The sequence below is a fragment of the Petromyzon marinus genome, chromosome 9 (genome assembly GCF_048934315.1).
Source record: "Petromyzon marinus isolate PM22_M1 ecotype Great Lakes invasive population chromosome 9, UKy_Petmar_22M1.pri1.0, whole genome shotgun sequence".
NCBI classification, from domain to species: Eukaryota; Metazoa; Chordata; class Hyperoartia; order Petromyzontiformes; family Petromyzontidae; genus Petromyzon; species Petromyzon marinus.
This window is the reverse complement of record NC_133675.1, coordinates 15,182,722-15,201,716: the sequence shown is the minus strand read 5'-3', so window position 1 is coordinate 15,201,716 and position 18,995 is coordinate 15,182,722. Positions and strand designations below refer to the sequence as shown.

The 18,995-nt window shown below is 47.0% G+C and overlaps 1 protein-coding gene across 2 annotated transcripts; it reads left to right on the top strand.

Annotated features, from left to right (window-relative positions):
- LOC116940464 (cyclin-J-like) lies at positions 1 to 9,845 on the top strand. Of its 2 annotated transcripts, none has more exons than XM_076065937.1 (7): positions 1 to 350; positions 2,732 to 2,855; positions 3,336 to 3,546; positions 3,645 to 3,784; positions 6,309 to 6,504; positions 6,942 to 7,101; positions 8,198 to 9,845. In XM_076065937.1, exons 2-7 carry the CDS (start codon positions 2,790 to 2,792, stop codon positions 8,754 to 8,756), a joined length of 1,332 nt encoding a protein of 443 aa, XP_075922052.1. In that variant the 5' UTR covers positions 1 to 350; positions 2,732 to 2,789; the 3' UTR covers positions 8,757 to 9,845. The 2 variants fall into 2 exon arrangements, with proteins under 2 accessions (XP_075922052.1, XP_032806212.2); XM_032950321.2 differs by having other exon boundaries at positions 14 to 350; positions 3,672 to 3,784.
- Positions 9,846 to 18,995: the final 9,150 nt, after the last annotated feature.

Below are 18,995 nucleotides of genomic sequence, written 5' to 3'. Positions count from 1 at the left end.
GTCTAAACCGCATATTTCTAAATGTGAAGTGAAAAAAATGTCCCATTGTCTGTGCATGGGTTTCTGTGGCTGATGACATCAATTGATCTCATTGTTGCTGAGAGTTCTCCCTAATAAGTCATTAAAAGGTTAAAGAGGGCACAAATTACATTCCATACAGGTGTGGTTGGAAAAACAATATATTATCTGGTCTCAGATTGCGCTAATCTCACATTCCATTGCATTTAAACTCTTAGCCTGCACCAAGAGCCATCTCTTCATAAGCCAAACATTGCTCTGGAACCACAATAGAGTATACTGGAAATGAGTCTGGAGTTCTAAATTGCAAAAGCAGTTTCATTATTCCAAAGGTAAATATAAATTTTTGTTTTGTACCTTATATGTTATGTGTATTCTAAAGAGTTGCAGGGTTTTGGTGTAATGCTGTTTCTATGATTGCAGAAATGCATACACATTTTTATTGCAGTGTATTACCTGCAATTGTTTGTAACATTCCTAATCTCTTTAATGGAATGTACATTGCTTTCGTCAGCTGTTATCATCATCATTGTCAAAAATACCTTTATTGATAACCAAATGATAACTCATTGAGACATATCTGTTTTACTTTTTATATTCAATATACATGAGCTTTTAAAAACTACATTCTACTCGTATACCAATACTTACATCGCATCAAACTGCTTTCTTTATTCATATTTCCAATGAAAGAACTGAGACTTGCTATATTTCAAATATATCGTGATATATTGAGGTGTTAAAACAATCACAGTTTCACTGTTAATGTGAGGTGTTATTGGTCGTTTTTATTTGAATGTGTATAATTTTCCTTCTCAACATATAATAATGGACAGTGTTTGGAAAGACTATTTTTTTAATCTTAAGAGTACAATTTTTTACATTATTCACATGCATTGTGGGGGTAGGGGGTGAGTTTGAGAGGTTGGAAACCGGTTTAGTATGAGCACTTTAAGATATCATCAATAATATAATCGGTGTTGCTCAAGCAAATACATTATGAAGTTTGCACATGTGTAAATAACAAATGCATTTTTTTCTGACGCATAGGAATTTTTTTCGTGCAAAAATCGTAAATGTAGTTTCTTTTTCCAAGTGTTGTGAAAATTCTGCATATATTCTTCATGCTCTATTGAGCATGAGACGCCCATACGCCAGTGGTGGAAATTCCACCCTCCTATGGCATAGCCTGTGGTAATAATGTATAATTTTTATTATCCAGGCTTTAATTGCTAAATAAATTGAAAAAGGTTGTCTCAGTGGGCTTTATCCCAGTTTAAATTAAAAAATACAACTCTTAAAACAAAAACCCCATAAGTTGTCTGCCACAATGCCACACAGCCAAATACTTTAACAAAATTTTCTAAAATTAGGGTGTATGAATAGAAAATTGCCACATAAAATTGAGGTGCATTTTCCAAAATATTGAAACAAAGCATCTAAATTTTTTTTTATCAGTTTGTTGCACCTGATTTAAAATAGTGCTTACAATCTGGGTTTGTTTTAGTGGCGCTGTGGCTAGATCACAGGACTCGCAATTGGAAAATTGGCAGTTCATCCTCGTCAGACTCACTTCAAATTAGTCCATGCGCACTCAAGGTGTTTTTTTTTAATTCAATGATTACACTTTGGAAATCAAGAGTGGTTGTCCAATTTATAGACCTGATGCTTGCCATAGGAACGTGCAATTTACTATGCCTTCGCATGACTGCCAAACAAGATTTCTGCTGCCCAGTTGCTCATTTGAGTAAGGAGGCATGTTTACTTTTTGATACGGCTGAAATCTGAACAGGATGTAGTTAAAGTGTATTATACTTTCTGAATATCTGTTTAATTTTGTGTTTTTTTTCCATTCCCATCGTAATCACAATGAGACAGAATCGATGTTATTATCCCACAGAGCAGCATACCCTGTGTATCAGAGAATGATCATGCGTGCGATTTATTATTTACACGATAGCTGGCACACTTTTTCACAAGCTCTCCTGTAAAGCAATAAAACCAGCTTCGATCATTTTTTTCTTGCAGTCGTTTGTGACCAGGCTAAGAACACAAACTCGCTATAAATGAGAACCCAGTTTAATCACTGTTGACCACCCAGATTATTTGAACTAATCTTGGGCAGGTTTCTAGTTTTTTGGACGGTGACATTTATTTTATTTAAGAGGCTATAGAGCCACTCTGTGGTAGGTGAATTATTTTGTGAAAAAGAGGAGTTTTTCATCCTGTTATCCACAGTAAAATGTAAAAAATGTCCACAACCATGTACTTTCACCGTATTACCAAAATGAAACGGTGGATGACAAATCCCTAGGTCATCAACTCTATTTAAGACGTGAGATATCGCTCCTTTGTTGAGGCAAAGTTGTGAGATATTGTCATTCAAGAAAATACTGTGTACCACCTGTGCCTCCACGACTCCACTTGTGAACACTTGTGTGCATCCAGCACGTGCCTGTCCAAGTAATAAACTCCACTTGTGAACACTTGTGTGGACCCAGCACGTGCCTGTCCAAGTAATAAACTCCACTTGTGAACACTTGTGTGGACCCAGCACGTGCCTGTCCAAGTAATAAACTCCACTTGTGAACACTTGTGTGCACCCAGCACGTGCCTGTCCAAGTAATAAACTCCACTTGTGAACACTTGTGTGGCCCCAGCACGTGCCTGTCCAAGTAATAAACTCCACTTGTGAACACTTGTGTGCACCCAGCACGTGCCTGTCCAAGTAATAAACTCTTGAGCACGAGGCGCGAGCGACGAACCAAGACATGGACAAAAGCGAATGGTGGCAAGGAGAGTTGGCAGATGACATCTACCGTGTTCTTCGAGAGAAGGTATCTGTCTCACGCATTAATAGGCCTCCTACACACAGACACAAATCCTATGAACTGATTATACGGCACGTACGTTTGAGTGCTCAACTCGCAGCTAGAAGGTTGCAAGTTCAATCCTGGTCAGCAGGTCAACCCAGCCCCCTATCTCTCCGGGGACTATAAAATGAGTAATACGGTACCTTGTGGAAAAATAAAAGTGGCTGTGCTTTGGAGGTACGGATCTCCCACCTTATGAATCTGTTTTTTTCACCATAGGCTGAGGACTACCAAATGAGATAAACGCCATATTTCATTCACTTGAACAGGGAGACACTTTGGCTGTGGTTTTTGTCATTCTCGGTCTGCGTGATGGCGAAAATTAAATGCTCTGGCCCACCATAACCAGAATACTCTATTATCGTTTCAAACACTTGACCTCTTGACCCAACTTAAGAGCGTCCAACTGCCCTCCCAACCTCATGTCGTCTTTTTCCCTCACAGGAGCTGTCACTGCCTCGGTTTTGCGCACGCTCGCCCCAGCTGCACCTGCGTCGCTACTTCGTTGACCTCCTGGCAACACTGAGCGAGCACCTGCAGCTGAGTGTGGCCACGCACCACCTGGCCATCTCAATGTTAGACATGTTCATGGACCGGCACAACATCACCGTCCGCTGCCTCTATACCTGCTCAATCTGCTGCTTAATTATAGCAGGTCGGTCAATGGCTTAAGTGCCCACTCACTCACCCACCCACCCACTCGATCACTCGCTCATCTCTCACTTGCACGCTTAGTTGCTCGTTCACTGTCAGCATGTGTGTTCCTGACACCCTGCACAGCCAAGTTTGAGGAGAAGATTGAGCAGGTGCCACGACTGGACTGGGTGAACCGCCTGGAGGTGATGACCAAGCGAGGACTGAGTCTGTCCAAGAAGGAATTGCAACAGACGGAGGTAGCTACATGCCCCGAGCAATTTGGCATGCAATGTTTCATCCCCAGAACAGTTCCATGCATTATCATGATTCAAGGTCACGATTTGATTCAAGAACCAATTGTTTTGTCTTGTTTTTTTACAATCTTGTTTGTGTTTTTCCTCGTTATGTCTCGGTTTCCTTATGTTCTACTCCATGAGCCTAGATGTTAGATTAGAATGTAAGTTACATCGCAGGAGTTGACATGTAAGCATGTATGTTGAACTTCTTTCGCACCGTACAGTGAGGGAAAAAAGTATTTGATCCCCTGCTGATTTTGTACGTTTGCTCACTGACAAAGAAATGATCAGTCTATAATTTTAATGGTAGGTTTATTTGACCAGTGAGAGACAGAATAACAACAAAATCCAGAAAAACGCATGTCAAAATTTTTATAAATTGATTTGCATTTTAATGAGGGAAATAAGTATTTGACCCCCTCTCAATCAGAAAGATTTCTGGCTCCCAGTTGTCTTTTATACAGGTAGTGAGCTGAGTTTAGGAGCACACTCTTAAAGGGAGTGCTCCTAATCTCAGCTTGTTACCTATAGAAAAGACACCTGTCCACAGAAGCAATCAATCAGTCAGATTCCAAACTCTCCACCATGGCCAAGACCAAAGAGCTCTCCAAGGATGTCAGGGACAAGATTGTAGACCTACACAAGGCTGGAATGGGCTATAAGACCATTGCCAAGCAGCTTGGTGAGAAGGTGACCTACAGTTGGTGCGATTATTCGCAAATGGAAGAAACACAAAAGAACTGTCAATCTCCCTCGGCCTGGGGCTCCATGCAAGATCTCACCTCGTGAAGTTGCAATGATCATGAGAATGGTGAGGAATCACCCCAGAACTACACGGGAGGATCTTATCAATGATCTCAAGGCAGCTGGGACCATAGTCACCAAGAAAACAATTGGTAACACACTATGCCGTGAAGGACTGAAATCCTGCAGCGCCCGCAAGGTTACCCTGCTCAAGAAAGCACATATACATGCCCGTCTGAAGTTTGCCAATGAACATCTGAATGATTCAGAGGATAACTGGGTGAAAGTGTTGTGGTTAGATGAGACCAAAATGGAGCTCTTTGGCATCAACTCAACTCGCCGTGTTTGGAGGAGGAGGAATGCTGCCTATAACCCCAAGAACACCATCCCTACCGTCAAACATGGAGGTGGAAACATTATGCTTTGGGGGTGTTTTTCTGCTAAGGGGACAGGACAACTTCACCTCATCAAAGGGACGATGGACGGGGCCATGTACCGTCAAATCTTGGGTGAGAACCTCTTTCCCTCAGCCAGGGCATTGAAAATGGGTCGTGGATGGGTATTCCAGCATGACAATGACCCAAAACACACGGCCAAGGCAACAAAGGAGTGGCTCAAGAAGAAGCACATTAAGGTACTGGAGTGGCCTAGCCAGTCTCCGGACCTTAATCCCATAGAAAATCTGTGGAGGGAGCTGAAGGTTCGAGTTGCCAAACGTCAGCCGCGAAACCTTAATGACTTGGAGAAGATCTGCAAAGAGGAGTGGGACAAAATCCCTCCTGAGATGTGTGCAAACCTGGTGGCCAACTACAAAAAACGTCTGACCTCTGTGATTGCCAACAAGGGTTTTGCCACCAAGTACTAAGTCATGTTTTGCAGAGGGGTCAAATACTTATTTCCCTCATTAAAATACAAATCAATTTATAACATTTTTGACATGCGTTTTTCTGGATGTTGTTGTTATTCTGTCTCTCACTCTTCAAATAAACCTACCATTAAAATTATAGACTGATAATTTCTTTGTCAGTGGGCAAACGTACAAAATCAGCAGGGGAACAAATACTTTTTTCCCTCACTGTACATAGCCAACCGTGCCAACATGAGCATTATGAATGCATTTAATTAATACATTAATTCATCATTCTTCTGAGCCAGAAGTACCATCGTTGTACGAGATCAACTGCTTGGATGTTCTTTCACCATTTTCTTCTGATCTCTTTCTCTCCTGCTCTGCACCAGCATTTCTGTGGCTATTATAATTACATCGTCTCTGTCTATGCGCTGTTTGATGCCGACTAATTATGCTGTAGAAGATTAGAATGCACAGCCCGAATTTGAATATAGAAGCATGTCTTCTTACTAGATAATAGGAAGGCAAAAGCTGCAGAATAACATTACCACAGCAGACCTGACAAATGAACGTGGAGTGGTGATCATTTATTTACATGGCACTGGAACAAGTGCAGGAAATTCTCCCTTCCTATGGCGGGGCTAAGTCTCTCCATAAAACAATCATTGTTAACTTTTCACAAAGTGATAGTCATTTTATTTACCCGTACAGACGAAGGGCTGAGTTGACTCCTTGACCAGACATTTGAACTGTTTGCGAGCCATGCACCAACCAACTCGTTAAGTAAACCCTCCAGGCAACACACAACAGTATGACGGACTGAATGCTTCATGGAGTGATGGCAGCAGTGCTGTACCAGCCCACTATCCCGCCTTCCTTTCTCCTGGACAGTTCATGCTGCTGCGTACATTCAACTGGAACCTGTGCATGCCCACAGCGGCGCACTACGTGGACTACTTCCTGTGGCTGACGCAGCGTGAGGACACCGCGGCTGGAGGCTCAAACGGCCACCAACAGTCGTCCTTGTCCTACCAGCACGCGTACATGATCAAGTACATGGCCCACTTCCTTCAGCTCTCCCTGCAAGGTGCTCGCAGACCTCTAGAGGAGCACTTCGTAGGCACCGACCTTGCAATGCTGAAGAAGGGACAATGCCTGAAACGTCACCAAATATATTTATTTTTCCAACGTTGGAATGTGGTTAAAATGGTCAGGGCGCCGTTGGCCCAACGTTCCATGTTCACTGGGTGCTTGTGTGTTTAAGCGTATGTGTGTGCCTGCCTGTCATTCCTGTATGCAGGGGAACGGTAGTGTAGCGGTTAGCGCTACGCTGTGCTACGACCCTGGCCACCCTGCTCCAATTGCCGCTCACGGCTAACACCAGTGACGATTATCTGAACCCGTCCTGGGCCTCCCCTAGGTCGACTCAGCCTCAAATGAGTAACTCACTGCTGGCCACCCACCCCGTAGTGTGCCATGCCGGTCTTCATAGGTTTGTTTGTGTGTGTGTGTATATGTACGCAGACCACGTATTCCTGAGCTTCCGTCCATCCGTGGTGGCGGCTGCAAGCATAGCATTGGCCCGTATGGGGGTGAAGCTGGCCTCTGCGTGGACTCTGCACATGCAGCACTGCACCGGCCTTGCCTGGGAGATGCTCCTGCCATGCGTGTCGCAGCTGATTTGGTGATCTATTTGCACGACAAACAAAACAAAGCTCTCCCAAAGTAACCGTGTAGATTGTTGGGACAACTGCCATTGGCGAGCACCTATTGAAGCTGAGCACCTATTAAGGCTGAATTGTGGCTCACGAGGTGGTAATGTGCTCATTTCTCTCCACTGTTGATGTTTACATACCATACTGGTTACTCGTTAAAGCCGAATTTACCTAAAGGAAATTGAATATAGGTTATCTGGCATCATAGTGGAATTCGCACACACATACTATATAAGCTTTATTTAGTTGTCATAGATATTTTATAAAATATTTGGCATCTGTTGCACAATGGCCTCTTTTTTTAGTCTCTATGATACCGACTTGACAACAGTATTTGTCCTCTGGAGATATTGGCCTCCACCATAAGAATGTTGCATTTACACGACTACCTCGGTGCTGGCAGTGGTGTTGAGTCCCACCGACATTGCACATTTGATCTGGGAGACACTTTCACTTTCCTTTGACTCACAGTTAATTTTAAATAAGTGATGGTTTGGGCAGCGATGCATCATTGGTGGATGCGTCCTAGCCCATCATGGATGCCCTGAGACTCAGTGATGGGCTCCAGCATACCCATGGTGCCTTGTGACTCATTAGTAGATAGCCCCTTATGGTTGAGGTTTCTCATAACCTTGCTGAATTAAAAAAGCAGATGAACTCTAAATGATTAGACCTTCTTATCGTGCCGTTGCTGGCTTCTTGGTATTTTGGGCCTTTGGGCCTGTGCTTAGCAACCGTGAGTTAAAAATAACGACACTAAGTTGCACACTCTTAATTTTTTGAGATTGGGGAGTATGGTTTTAAGATTTTGCCCCACGGTTGTTTCCACTTATGCTATTTAGAGGACAAACTACAACAAACGACAGTACTATGCAGTGGTGTTAATTACTACAGTACATCCTAGATGTTTTTATTTACGTCAACTTATTCTATTGCTGTCAAGGGCACGGTGTGATATTGGGTTCAAGGATTACAAGATGGGCTTGAACCTAACATGATTAGACACACAGGCATGGACCTGTCTTTTCTAACTCTACGTCCTCTCCCTGTGTTTGAACTCTTTAGTAAATACAACTTCAACTCGAAGCAGGTTATGGAGTTTAAGGAAAAGCCTGCTGTCCACTCTGAGCGGCCCTCTCACTCAGCCTCAGCCGTACCACATGTGCCTCTTCACCAGTCAACTAAACAGCAGCAGCCGCCACAGCAGCAGCGCTGGGTACTCAAGCTGTGCCCACGCAGCCTCGTGCCAGCCAAGCATCCGGTGCCAAAGCCGGTGCAGATGCTACGGCCACCTGTGGAGGTGGGTCAGGAGATGGAGCCGCTGCTGTTCTGCAAAGAGACCCTTGGCAACACTTCGGATAACCACGATATGGCCGCACAAGCCGTGTGTCAGCAGGAATCTGGCCATAAAGCCACACAACAGATAGATCAGCAGGCTATACAGTGCTTGATATTGCGTTCTCGGCAGGGCACCGATTTGAGGAATGCAGAACACAGAGCAGGTGTTGGTCAAAGCTCAGCTCGTCGGAGCTTTGGTCAGCAAGCTGGGGTGTCCAGCGAGCCTGTAGATTACCAGCAATCAAAGCGTCGCAAAATCTCCGCGACGGTTGCAAACTTAAAGTAACGAGGCGTCATGCCGCATGCCTCCATGATATCGCAAACCGACTTCCACTGGTCAAGAGGCCAGCCAAACGCCAACAAATAGGGGGTTGGCCTTCAGTTAAAAGCCATGCTGTTCGACCCAGCTCCGCTCTGGCCATTTATATTTGGCCATAAAATAAAATGGACAAATAGACAAGTCAAAAATGTCTTCAAGCTTAAGTGAGCATTGATTGAGGCTTATTTTCATGGGAGTTTCTTAGCCAATTAAGATATTTTCAGGACATGTCTATGAAGCTATCGTTGCCTTTCCACAAAGCGGTACTTATTGCATCAATCCCGGAGGAATAATTGTAGAATCTACATCTGTGTGGGAATTGAACTGGAAGCCTTCTAGTTATAGGTTGGACACTTTATCATTGCGCTACACTGAACAACATTACCAAATACACTGAACATAATGTGCCATCTGTTTAGCCATAACAATAATTGAGAAAAAATAACCATGCATGGAATTTGTACCAATCTCATGTCTCTGTTTCGGGGCATAGCGTTAGCACAAAGCCACCCAGACACTTCCATTAAACAGTGCGAACTATGTTTCTACTTGTTTTTTTTATATATATTACGTCCTTATCACTTACGCACCTCTCAGAAAGAATGTGTATTAAGGAAATTACGTGTAATTATAGGGATGACAAAGTCCGGTTCGCAGTTTTCTGCATCGACATGTAAACATACTGCTACAGATAGGTGTAATGCTGTAATTTCATTGTGGGGAATTATTTACACTTTAAATGGCACATTTAATCCTGTGTGTGACTGGGTGACAGCATTTAGATTCAGAATCTCTTTTGCATATGAGGCAAGGGTATAATTAATTGTTTTATACTATTATTAATTTATAATTATTTTTGTCACTGATAAAACGGTCTTCCTGCTCAAACGATCATGGCATGATATTCGTATTTGTGGTCCTGATCCAGTGTTGGTAATTCCTTTAATATCACCAACACAAAGTTTTAAAATCTGTAATTGATAAGAAAACTCTAGCATAACAGTGCATGTTGGAAAATCATGTTTGACTTGCAAATAAACATCAGCGGTTCCTTAAGGAGTGCATTGTGGTTATCTTACCTTTGGTCACTGTCAAAATACATTTGAGCAAATCTGACCAACTGTCAGGTAGCGCTAATACAGAGATAGATAACTCGAGGCCTATTTAGTCATTATTATGACCCATCAGTCCAGTATAATCACCAATGCTCACTGCAGTGAAGTCTGCCTCTGGCAAACTATGTACGTGGAGTTACCACTTTCACACTACGGGGTCAATTAGCTGGGCTAATTAAAAGCTAATTGAGAAAACCCCATCACAATAGAAACAAACTCGGCGTCTGATGTCGTACTACTGGTAAGGCAAGATGATGGCATGTTTTTTTTCAGCAAAGAAGAACAATATGTCATCGATTGCCAGTCTGTGAATAATTTCAAGACGTTAATAATTGGAGAAATTAAAGTATTATAAAATAACTAAGATAATTTTTTTGTCAGGCGGTAGTGATACATGTGTAGGTGAGAGTTTGTGGGATCGCATGTTGCCAAACTGCTTTGCCGTGGGCGTTGATGCGCCATACCATGGCTTACCAGGAGATGGCGGTACAGCAAAGTACAGGGCGAACATCACATGCCCCTTATGTATAAGATGGTGTTGCCCCCTTGCATGCGTGGGTGTTCTTAGGTTGCTCAGTTTTCCCCGCAGATGTATGAACGCCCATTAATTGGCTGAAAACATCTTAATTTATAAAGGACGGCAGAGCTTGGGCAATTGTTGGTGCCGGCTCACCGCCAGGATGCCTTCCAGCTCGTCGGTGATTCCTCAGCGATTGTCAGTATGTAACAAAAATACTGTATTATTACGTGAGTGTTTTTACTCGATTCATAAAAAAATTCGTCACAAAGGGGACACGGAAAAACAGTGTTCTTTATAGGGAGAAGTGAAAGTAATCCATTACTGACGACATGTGACAGCCGTGCTTCACCACAGAGCACTGGTGAATGTCCAGTCTGCTCTTCGGGTGGGAACCTGGACAGTGCTTCTCGACCCTGTTTCATTGATTCAACACGGTTGATCTTCGCGGCACGCCAGAACCAATGCGGGCATACGCCACTCGCAGGGAGGTGAGAGGGCCCGTGGCGGTGAGGGCTGACGGCCGTCTGCCGCCGTGCTGCGCATACGCGACCGATGGAGAGGCGTGTGGGTGAGTGGGTGGCTGGATGAGGTGCCATCTGTTGAGGAAGTACTGAAGGCGATCCGGAGTCTGAGACCAGGAAAGGCAGCGGGCAGAGATTATCTCCCAAGCGAAATGCTGAGGGAGGGTGGCGTTTGTGCACAGACTGCCCTACATGCCATCATAACAACAGTCTGGACCACTGGACGGATTCCGCAGGGCTGGAAGGATGCCCTGGTGGTCCCCCTCTTTAAGAAGGGGGACCGCACAGACTGTAACAACTACAGGGGCATCTCACTCCTCAGTGTGACGGGAACGGTCCTGGCAAGGATTATTCAACATCGCCTCGCCAGGCATGCTGAGGAGAGGCTTGCGGAGCCCCAATGCGGTTTCAGGAAAGGGCGGTCCTGCACAGATGCCATATTTTCTGTCCGTCTGCTACAGCAGAGGTATAGGGAATTCCAGCAAGACCTACATCTCTGCTTTATTGACCTGGTCAAGGCCTATGATACCATCAGTAGGCCTGGGCTCTGGGTTGTTCTTTGTGCTTTTGGAGTACCTGACCCTCTGCTCACGATCATTAAGGACCTTCATGATGGTGAGCGGGCCCGGTTAAAACTACGTGGCCGGAAGTCAGAGTCATTCCCTGTACACCTTGGGGTGCGACAGGGATGTCCTCTGGCTCCCACATTATTTAACATCTATTTTGACCACGTAGTTCGTGAAGCCTTCAATAGCTGTACCGGGGGAATTTCCATATGGTACAGATATAATGGGAGGCTGATCGATGCCCGGGTGCGGTCAAGGGATGGCTCCCTATTGCTCAACCACGTTATGTATGCTGATGATTTGGTAATAGCTGCTCATTCAGAGGAGGAGTTGGAGACGCTGCTGCTGAGACTGGAGCGTGCTACTAAGAGATGGGGCCTTACCATCAGCCCCACCAAAACGAAGCACCTACCTGGGTATTTGTACCATCGGACACTCCACCCCCACAACCCCCAATCGGTGATGGGGCAGTTGTGGAGAAAGTGGAGAGTTTCCCATACCTGGGAAGTGTGCTTATGACCGGCTCCAGTTTAACAGCAGAGGTCTCACTCCAAATCAGTCGAGCGGCATTATCTTTTCATCGGTTGCGTAACGCTGTGTGGAAGCTACCTAGTCTGTCGCTCCGCACTAAGCTTCAGGTCTTCTCGGCCACGGTCATTTCCTCCCTTCTCTACGCTTGCGAAACGTGGACCCCCCTAATGGAAAATCTTCGCCGGTTAGAAACATTTAGGCTGGCCTGCCAACGATCCATCCTGGGTTTAACCAGACTGGATTGTGTGAGGAGCTCACATCTTTAAAAGATATGGGCACGGTCCCATCGGTGAGCTCCTCCGGCGGGCAAGGCTGCGATGGCTGGGTCATGTAGCCCGCATGCCCAGCCACCGCATGCCGAAACAGCTTTTGTTCGGCCGGATCGAGGGGACTAAACGGGCGCGGCACGGGCTAGAGAAGAGATGGAGTGATGTGGTACACGAGGACGTGGAGCTGAGTGGACTTGGCGATGACCGGTACCAGCGGTGTCAAGATCGGCCTCTGTGGAGGAGGCTCGTGAAGGACGCTACTGGGCAGTTGGAGGCAGTCGCCCTCCAACAACAACGGAGGGCGGAGGAGCGATGCTCACAACAACGAGCGGAGCGCCGGCTGGCTAAAGCAGAGCAGGTTGGCACAGTAGGGGGCACAGGTGGTGCATCAGCCAGTCATCTCAGTCAGTCGACTCGTGGCACCTGGGTCTGCCCCGTGACCTCCTGACAGCGGGCGTTCGACACTTCACGTGGCCTCAAGGTGCACATGGCCTGGCACAATCGTCGTGGTGACGTCACCGCCACTTAGTGGCGAATGGCGGTTGTTGTTGTTGGATGAGTGGGTGAGTGGGTGGGTGGATGAGTGGGTGAGTGGGTGGATGAGTGGGTGGGTGAGTGGGTGGCTGAGTGAGTGGGTGGGTGAGTGAGTGGGTGGGTGGATGGGTGGGTGAGTGGGTGGATGAGTGGGTGGGTGGGTGAGTGGGTGAGTGGGTGGGTGAGTGAGTGGGTGAGTGGGTGGGTAAGTGGGTGGGTGAGTGGGTGAGTTGGTGAGTGAGTGGGTGAGTGGGTGGGTGGGTGAGTGGGTGGGTGAGTGGGTGAGTGAGTGAGTGAGTGGGTGAGTGAGTTGGTGAGTGAGTGGGTGGGTGAGTGAGTGGGTGAGTGGGTGGGTGAGTGAGTGGGTGAGTGAGTGGGTGAGTCGGTGAGTGAGTGGGTGAGTGAGTGGGTGGGTGAGTGGGTGAGTGGGTGGGTGGGTGAGTGGGTGAGTGAGTGAGTGAGTGGGTGAGTGAGTTGGTGAGTGAGTGGGTGAGTGGGTGGGTGAGTGAGTGGGTGAGTGGGTGGGTGAGTGAGTCGGTGAGTGGGTGGGTGAGTGGGTGGGTGAGTGGGTGAGTGAGTGGGTGAGTGGGTGGATGAGTGGGTGAGTGGGTGGGTGGGTGAGTGGGTGAGTGGGTGGGTGAGTGGGTGAGTGAGTGGGTGAGTGGGTGGGTGGGTGAGTGGGTGGGTGAGTGGGTGAGTGAGTTGGTGAGTGAGTGGGTGAGTGGGTGAGTGAGTGGGTGAGTGGGTGGGTGGGTGAGTGGGTGAGTGGGTGGGTGGATGAGTGGGTGAGTGGGTGGATGAGTGGGTGGGTGAGTGGGTGGCTGAGTGAGTGGGTGGGTGAGTGAGTGGGTGGGTGGATGGGTGGGTGAGTGGGTGGATGAGTGGGTGGGTGGGTGAGTGGGTGGGTGAGTGGGTGAGTGAGTGGGTGAGTGGGTGGGTGGGTGAGTGGGTGGGTGAGTGGGTGAGTGAGTGGGTGAGTGGGTGGGTGAGTGAGTTGGTGAGTGAGTGGGTGAGTGGGTGGGTGAGTGAGTGGGTGAGTGGGTGGGTGGATGAGTGGGTGAGTGGGTGGATGAGTGGGTGGGTGAGTGGGTGGCTGAGTGAGTGGGTGGGTGAGTGAGTGGGTGGGTGGATGGGTGGGTGAGTGGGTGGATGAGTGGGTGGGTGGGTGAGTGGGTGAGTGGGTGGGTGAGTGAGTGGGTGAGTGGGTGGGTAAGTGGGTGGGTGAGTGGGTGAGTTGGTGAGTGAGTGGGTGAGTGGGTGGGTGGGTGAGTGGGTGGGTGAGTGGGTGAGTGAGTGAGTGAGTGGGTGAGTGAGTTGGTGAGTGAGTGGGTGGGTGAGTGAGTGGGTGAGTGGGTGGGTGAGTGAGTGGGTGAGTGAGTGGGTGAGTCGGTGAGTGAGTGGGTGAGTGAGTGGGTGGGTGAGTGGGTGAGTGGGTGGGTGGGTGAGTGGGTGAGTGAGTGAGTGAGTGGGTGAGTGAGTTGGTGAGTGAGTGGGTGAGTGGGTGGGTGAGTGAGTGGGTGAGTGGGTGGGTGAGTGAGTCGGTGAGTGGGTGGGTGAGTGGGTGGGTGAGTGGGTGAGTGAGTGGGTGAGTGGGTGGATGAGTGGGTGAGTGGGTGGGTGGGTGAGTGGGTGAGTGGGTGGGTGAGTGGGTGAGTGAGTGGGTGAGTGGGTGGGTGGGTGAGTGGGTGGGTGAGTGGGTGAGTGAGTTGGTGAGTGAGTGGGTGAGTGGGTGAGTGAGTGGGTGAGTGGGTGGGTGGGTGAGTGGGTGAGTGGGTGGGTGGGTGAGTGGGTGAGTGAGTGAGTGAGTGGGTGAGTGAGTTGGTGAGTGAGTTGGTGAGTGAGTGGGTGAGTGGGTGGGTGAGTGAGTGGGTGAGTGGGTGGGTGAGTGAGTTGGTGAGTGAGTGGGTGAGTGGGTGGGTGAGTGAGTGGGTGAGTGGGTGGGTGGATGAGTGGGTGAGTGGGTGGATGAGTGGGTGGGTGAGTGGGTGGCTGAGTGAGTGGGTGGGTGAGTGAGTGGGTGGGTGGATGGGTGGGTGAGTGGGTGGATGAGTGGGTGGGTGGGTGAGTGGGTGAGTGGGTGGGTGAGTGAGTGGGTGAGTGGGTGGGTAAGTGGGTGGGTGAGTGGGTGAGTGGGTGAGTGAGTGGGTGAGTGGGTGGGTGGGTGAGTGGGTGAGTGGGTGGGTGGGTGAGTGGGTGAGTGAGTGAGTGGGTGAGTGAGTTGGTGAGTGAGTTGGTGAGTGGGTGGGTGAGTGAGTGGGTGAGTGGGTGGGTGAGTGAGTGGGTGAGTGAGTGGGTGAGTCGGTGAGTGAGTGGGTGAGTGAGTGGGTGGGTGAGTGGGTGAGTGGGTGGGTGGGTGAGTGAGTGAGTGGGTGAGTGAGTTGGTGAGTGAGTGGGTGAGTGGGTGGGTGAGTGAGTGGGTGAGTGGGTGGGTGAGTGAGTCGGTGAGTGGGTGGGTGAGTGGGTGGGTGAGTGGGTGAGTGAGTGGGTGAGTGGGTGGGTGAGTGGGTGAGTGAGTGGGTGAGTGGGTGGGTGGGTGAGTGGGTGGGTGAGTGGGTGAGTGAGTTGGTGAGTGAGTGGGTGAGTGGGTGAGTGGGTGAATGAGTGGGTGAGTGGGTGGGTGAGTGGGTGAGTGGGTGGGTGAGTGGGTGGGTGAGTGGGTGAGTGGGTGAGTGAGTGGGTGAGTGGGTGAGTGAGTGGGTGAGTGAGTGGGTGAGTGAGTTGGTGAGTGGGTGAGTGAGTGGGTGAGTGGGTGGGTGGTTGGGTGAGTGAGTGGGTGAGTGGGTGAGTGAGTGGGTGAGTGGGTGAGTGGGTGGGTGAGTGAGTGGGTGAGTGGGTGAGTGGGTGGGTGAGTGGGTGAGTGAGTGGGTGAGTGGGTGAGTGAGTGGGTGAGTGGGTGGGTGAGTGGGTGGGTGAGTGAGTGAGTGAGTGGGTGAGTGGGTGGGTGAGTGAGTGGGTGAGTGAGTGGGTGGGTGAGTGGGTGAGTGAGTGGGTGGGTGGGTGAGTGGGTGGGTGAGTGAGTTGGTGAGTGGGTGGGTGAGTGGGTGGGTGGGTGAGTGAGTGAGTGGGTGAGTGAGTGGGTGGGTGGATTGGCCACCGCACGGCACGGGGAGTTTTTTTTTCGCGTGCCCTCGCTTGTGAAAGGCGAGAGATTTTTTTTCCCCCTTCCTAGTTCATGATTCATGTGCCACTGTGATGCATCAGTGAGGAAGTATGCGGGCTTGGAATTGACGTAACGTTTTTATTTATTTAACGGTACTGCCAATGCTTACGTAATGCGTAAAGTACCCTTTCTGATTTATTCCTTTGGTACACAGAATTTGAAACCCCACTTTGTTGAGTTTCCAGATTTCAGCATGTGTATAGGGGATTTGTTGTTTAATCTCGTTCAAATAATCTATTAATGTAGAATTTGCATGATATAAACAATGCTGTGCGTGTTTTGTAAATATAAATGTACCCACAGATTGCACTAAACACGGGCGTCAGGGTGGTGGAGTGGTAACAACTTGCACCACCGCAGGAAACACCTGGGTTTGATTCTCAACTTGGGTGCCTGTCTGTGTGGAGTGTGAGTGTGTGTTCTCCCCTTTGTTATGCATGGATTTTCTCTGGGTTCTCCGTTTTTCTCCCGTAGCTAAGAAAAAGATCGTCGACAAAAATACAATGCCATTGGTTGTTGTCCGAACATTCCAGTGCTAAAGAAAAGACACGAAAATGTTACTCGATTAAAGAGAGCAACGTCGCCCTCTACTGCAAAAAAAACCTTGTCAGGAGCCTCCTGAAAGAGAGCTTAGTCTCAGTGACCCTTTTCCCTGAGTTACCAAGTGTAGTAGTAATAATCAAAATTCTTTGGTTCTTTCGGTAAAGTCACGTAGGTATAAAATAAATCACGACGTTTCGGGCGCAACACAAGCGTCCGTCATCAGGTGGGAAAGCATGGTCTGCTGCTGAGGCAGACTATGACCCTTGGGCTACACCCATTTCAAACCTTTTAAAACATTCTGCATCAGCAGCAGACCATGCTTTCACATCTGATGAGTGTTGCGCCCGAAACGTCGTGCTTTATTTTATTTTATACCTACGTGACTTTACCGAAAAAAACAAAGAATATGGATCCCTGCAGTCACGAAAGCTTCAAATGAAGATTAATAATTATAAGGCAAATGCGGCTCGTTTGAGGTAAGACACGTCTCATAAGCAAACTGCAATTACAAAAAGCAAGAAATTAGCAGCTCATTCATCAACATGAAATACTACAGTTATTCTGAAATGCAACTTTAAATGCAAAGATGAATGCTATGCAGATGCAATTATATTTAAAAAAAGGTTATTAAAGATGATACATAGACGTTGCCGTTGCAACATGTTATTTTCAAATGTATTATGCCATAGTTGCTCTCTTCACAATGATAGCTTTCACCACTATTTACCCAAGTGTGCATGTACAATTGCCGTATCATGTAATTGTAATAAAACCTTCCCGCATGTTGGTAATAGTGGTGTTGTTCTTGAATAACTTAAAAATTGTTAACATATCTCAGCGCAGTGGTTAGCAACACCTGGATATGACACGGTGACATGAATACGATTCCTGACCACAGCTAACATCATCAGGTGACCAGTGATATGTGAACTGCTCCTTCACCAACCTAACCTGACCAACAATCCCCATAATCGACCCTGACATCGGGTGGGGAGGCTTAATCCAGCCATGGATTGATAAAAGGAGTGTGAAAGAAGAAGAAGATCACATGGCTCATGCTGGAACGTATTACTTGTATTAGTTTCCCTTCTGGTACCATCTCAATAAATACTTTCGATTATCGCGTCACTTCAAATAAAAGACACATTTACCCACGAGCAAAGCGTGGCGTTTGCTAAAATGTGTTAATATTTTGGACAACACTTCCAGGCAATCAATATTAAATCCCTTCAACGAGCCACAAACGGTCTCCTTGTGGTTTACATGTGCTACAATACTTGTAAAGTACTATACGAAGTATCATTCTGATCGCACATTCACAACGATTCCACTAGGTGACGGTAGTCTCACAAACATGAATTTAGACACTCCTGGTTATAAACGATTGCAAGGACGTGGCTTGTCTGGAATTTACGCTCCATCTGCCTCCATCTCCAAACAACAAAACAGACACGTGGCATTTGGTACAATGAGAACCAGGGGCAGTCCTCAGCTATCTGCCAGAGCAAGGGCATTGACAAGTGATTAGTGCTGGGGAGTTAAGGCCTTGGACAATGCTACTGACATTAGATAACACAAAATTTAATACGGTACAGTTCTGCAGATTATTCCATTTGGTATCAGCAGAGTACGATTACATAACATGTAGCAGTTGTTTATTTTTGCAATTATGTTTGATGCTTTACAAACAAGCTGGGTAAATGTCAGCAGCAGGCAATGCATATAGACTATGTTACAAAGGCTACTGTTGACATTGACCAACCTTAATGTGTACATTTAATGAAGATGACGTCAAATTTGGCAAGTATGTGATTATATTGTTACTTATAAAACTGAATAATCAGTAAATTACGTTTAAAAAATAAACTCTTCAAACTGCCATTTCAAATATCCTATCAATTTCCGAATGGCTCTCAAATCACCCTAGTCAGCCTCAAAATCCCAATCGTCACTATTATCTCGTAGCTGTGTTCCTCCTGATTTCTCTGATATAATTCTCACCATCTCTCCCAATCTCTTTGCAACAAAAAAAACAACCCTTTATGAAAGTAGGAACAATAGGAACATAAATAAAAACCCACATGTTCATGAGACAAAATGGAAATTGGTAAGACCTGAGATTTTAGAGGTTACCAATTTCCTTATGTGACGAATAAAAATGATTCATGTGATAGCCGTTTCAATGGCTGTCACATCTAACTACAGTGTAATCTATGGTCACATACCTTAAAGGAAAAAAAGACGGCTAGGTTTTTCCAGCTCAGTTGGTACCCACAAGTGAAATATTATACTGTATCTTCTGGACCCATTGACTAACATTTATCCTGCACAATAAATTATTACTGTACATTAGAAATGTGTACTCAATTTACCGATCTCGAATGCAATATTAGTGGTACGGCAGTTAGCGAACTGGTGATACGACTCCAGCCACCTTAGTTTGATTC

Bases quoted from the DNA above. Each gene is read 5' to 3' on its own strand.
- LOC116940464 (XM_076065937.1), top strand. From the start codon at position 2,790: ATGGACAAAAGCGAATGGTGGCAAGGAGAGTTGGCAGATGACATCTAC. The intron at 3,547-3,644 runs GTCGGTCAATGG...GTTCACTGTCAG, and splicing joins CTGCTGCTTAATTATAGCAG to CATGTGTGTTCCTGACACCC. The intron at 6,505-6,941 runs GTGCTCGCAGAC...ATATGTACGCAG, and splicing joins CCTTCAGCTCTCCCTGCAAG to ACCACGTATTCCTGAGCTTC.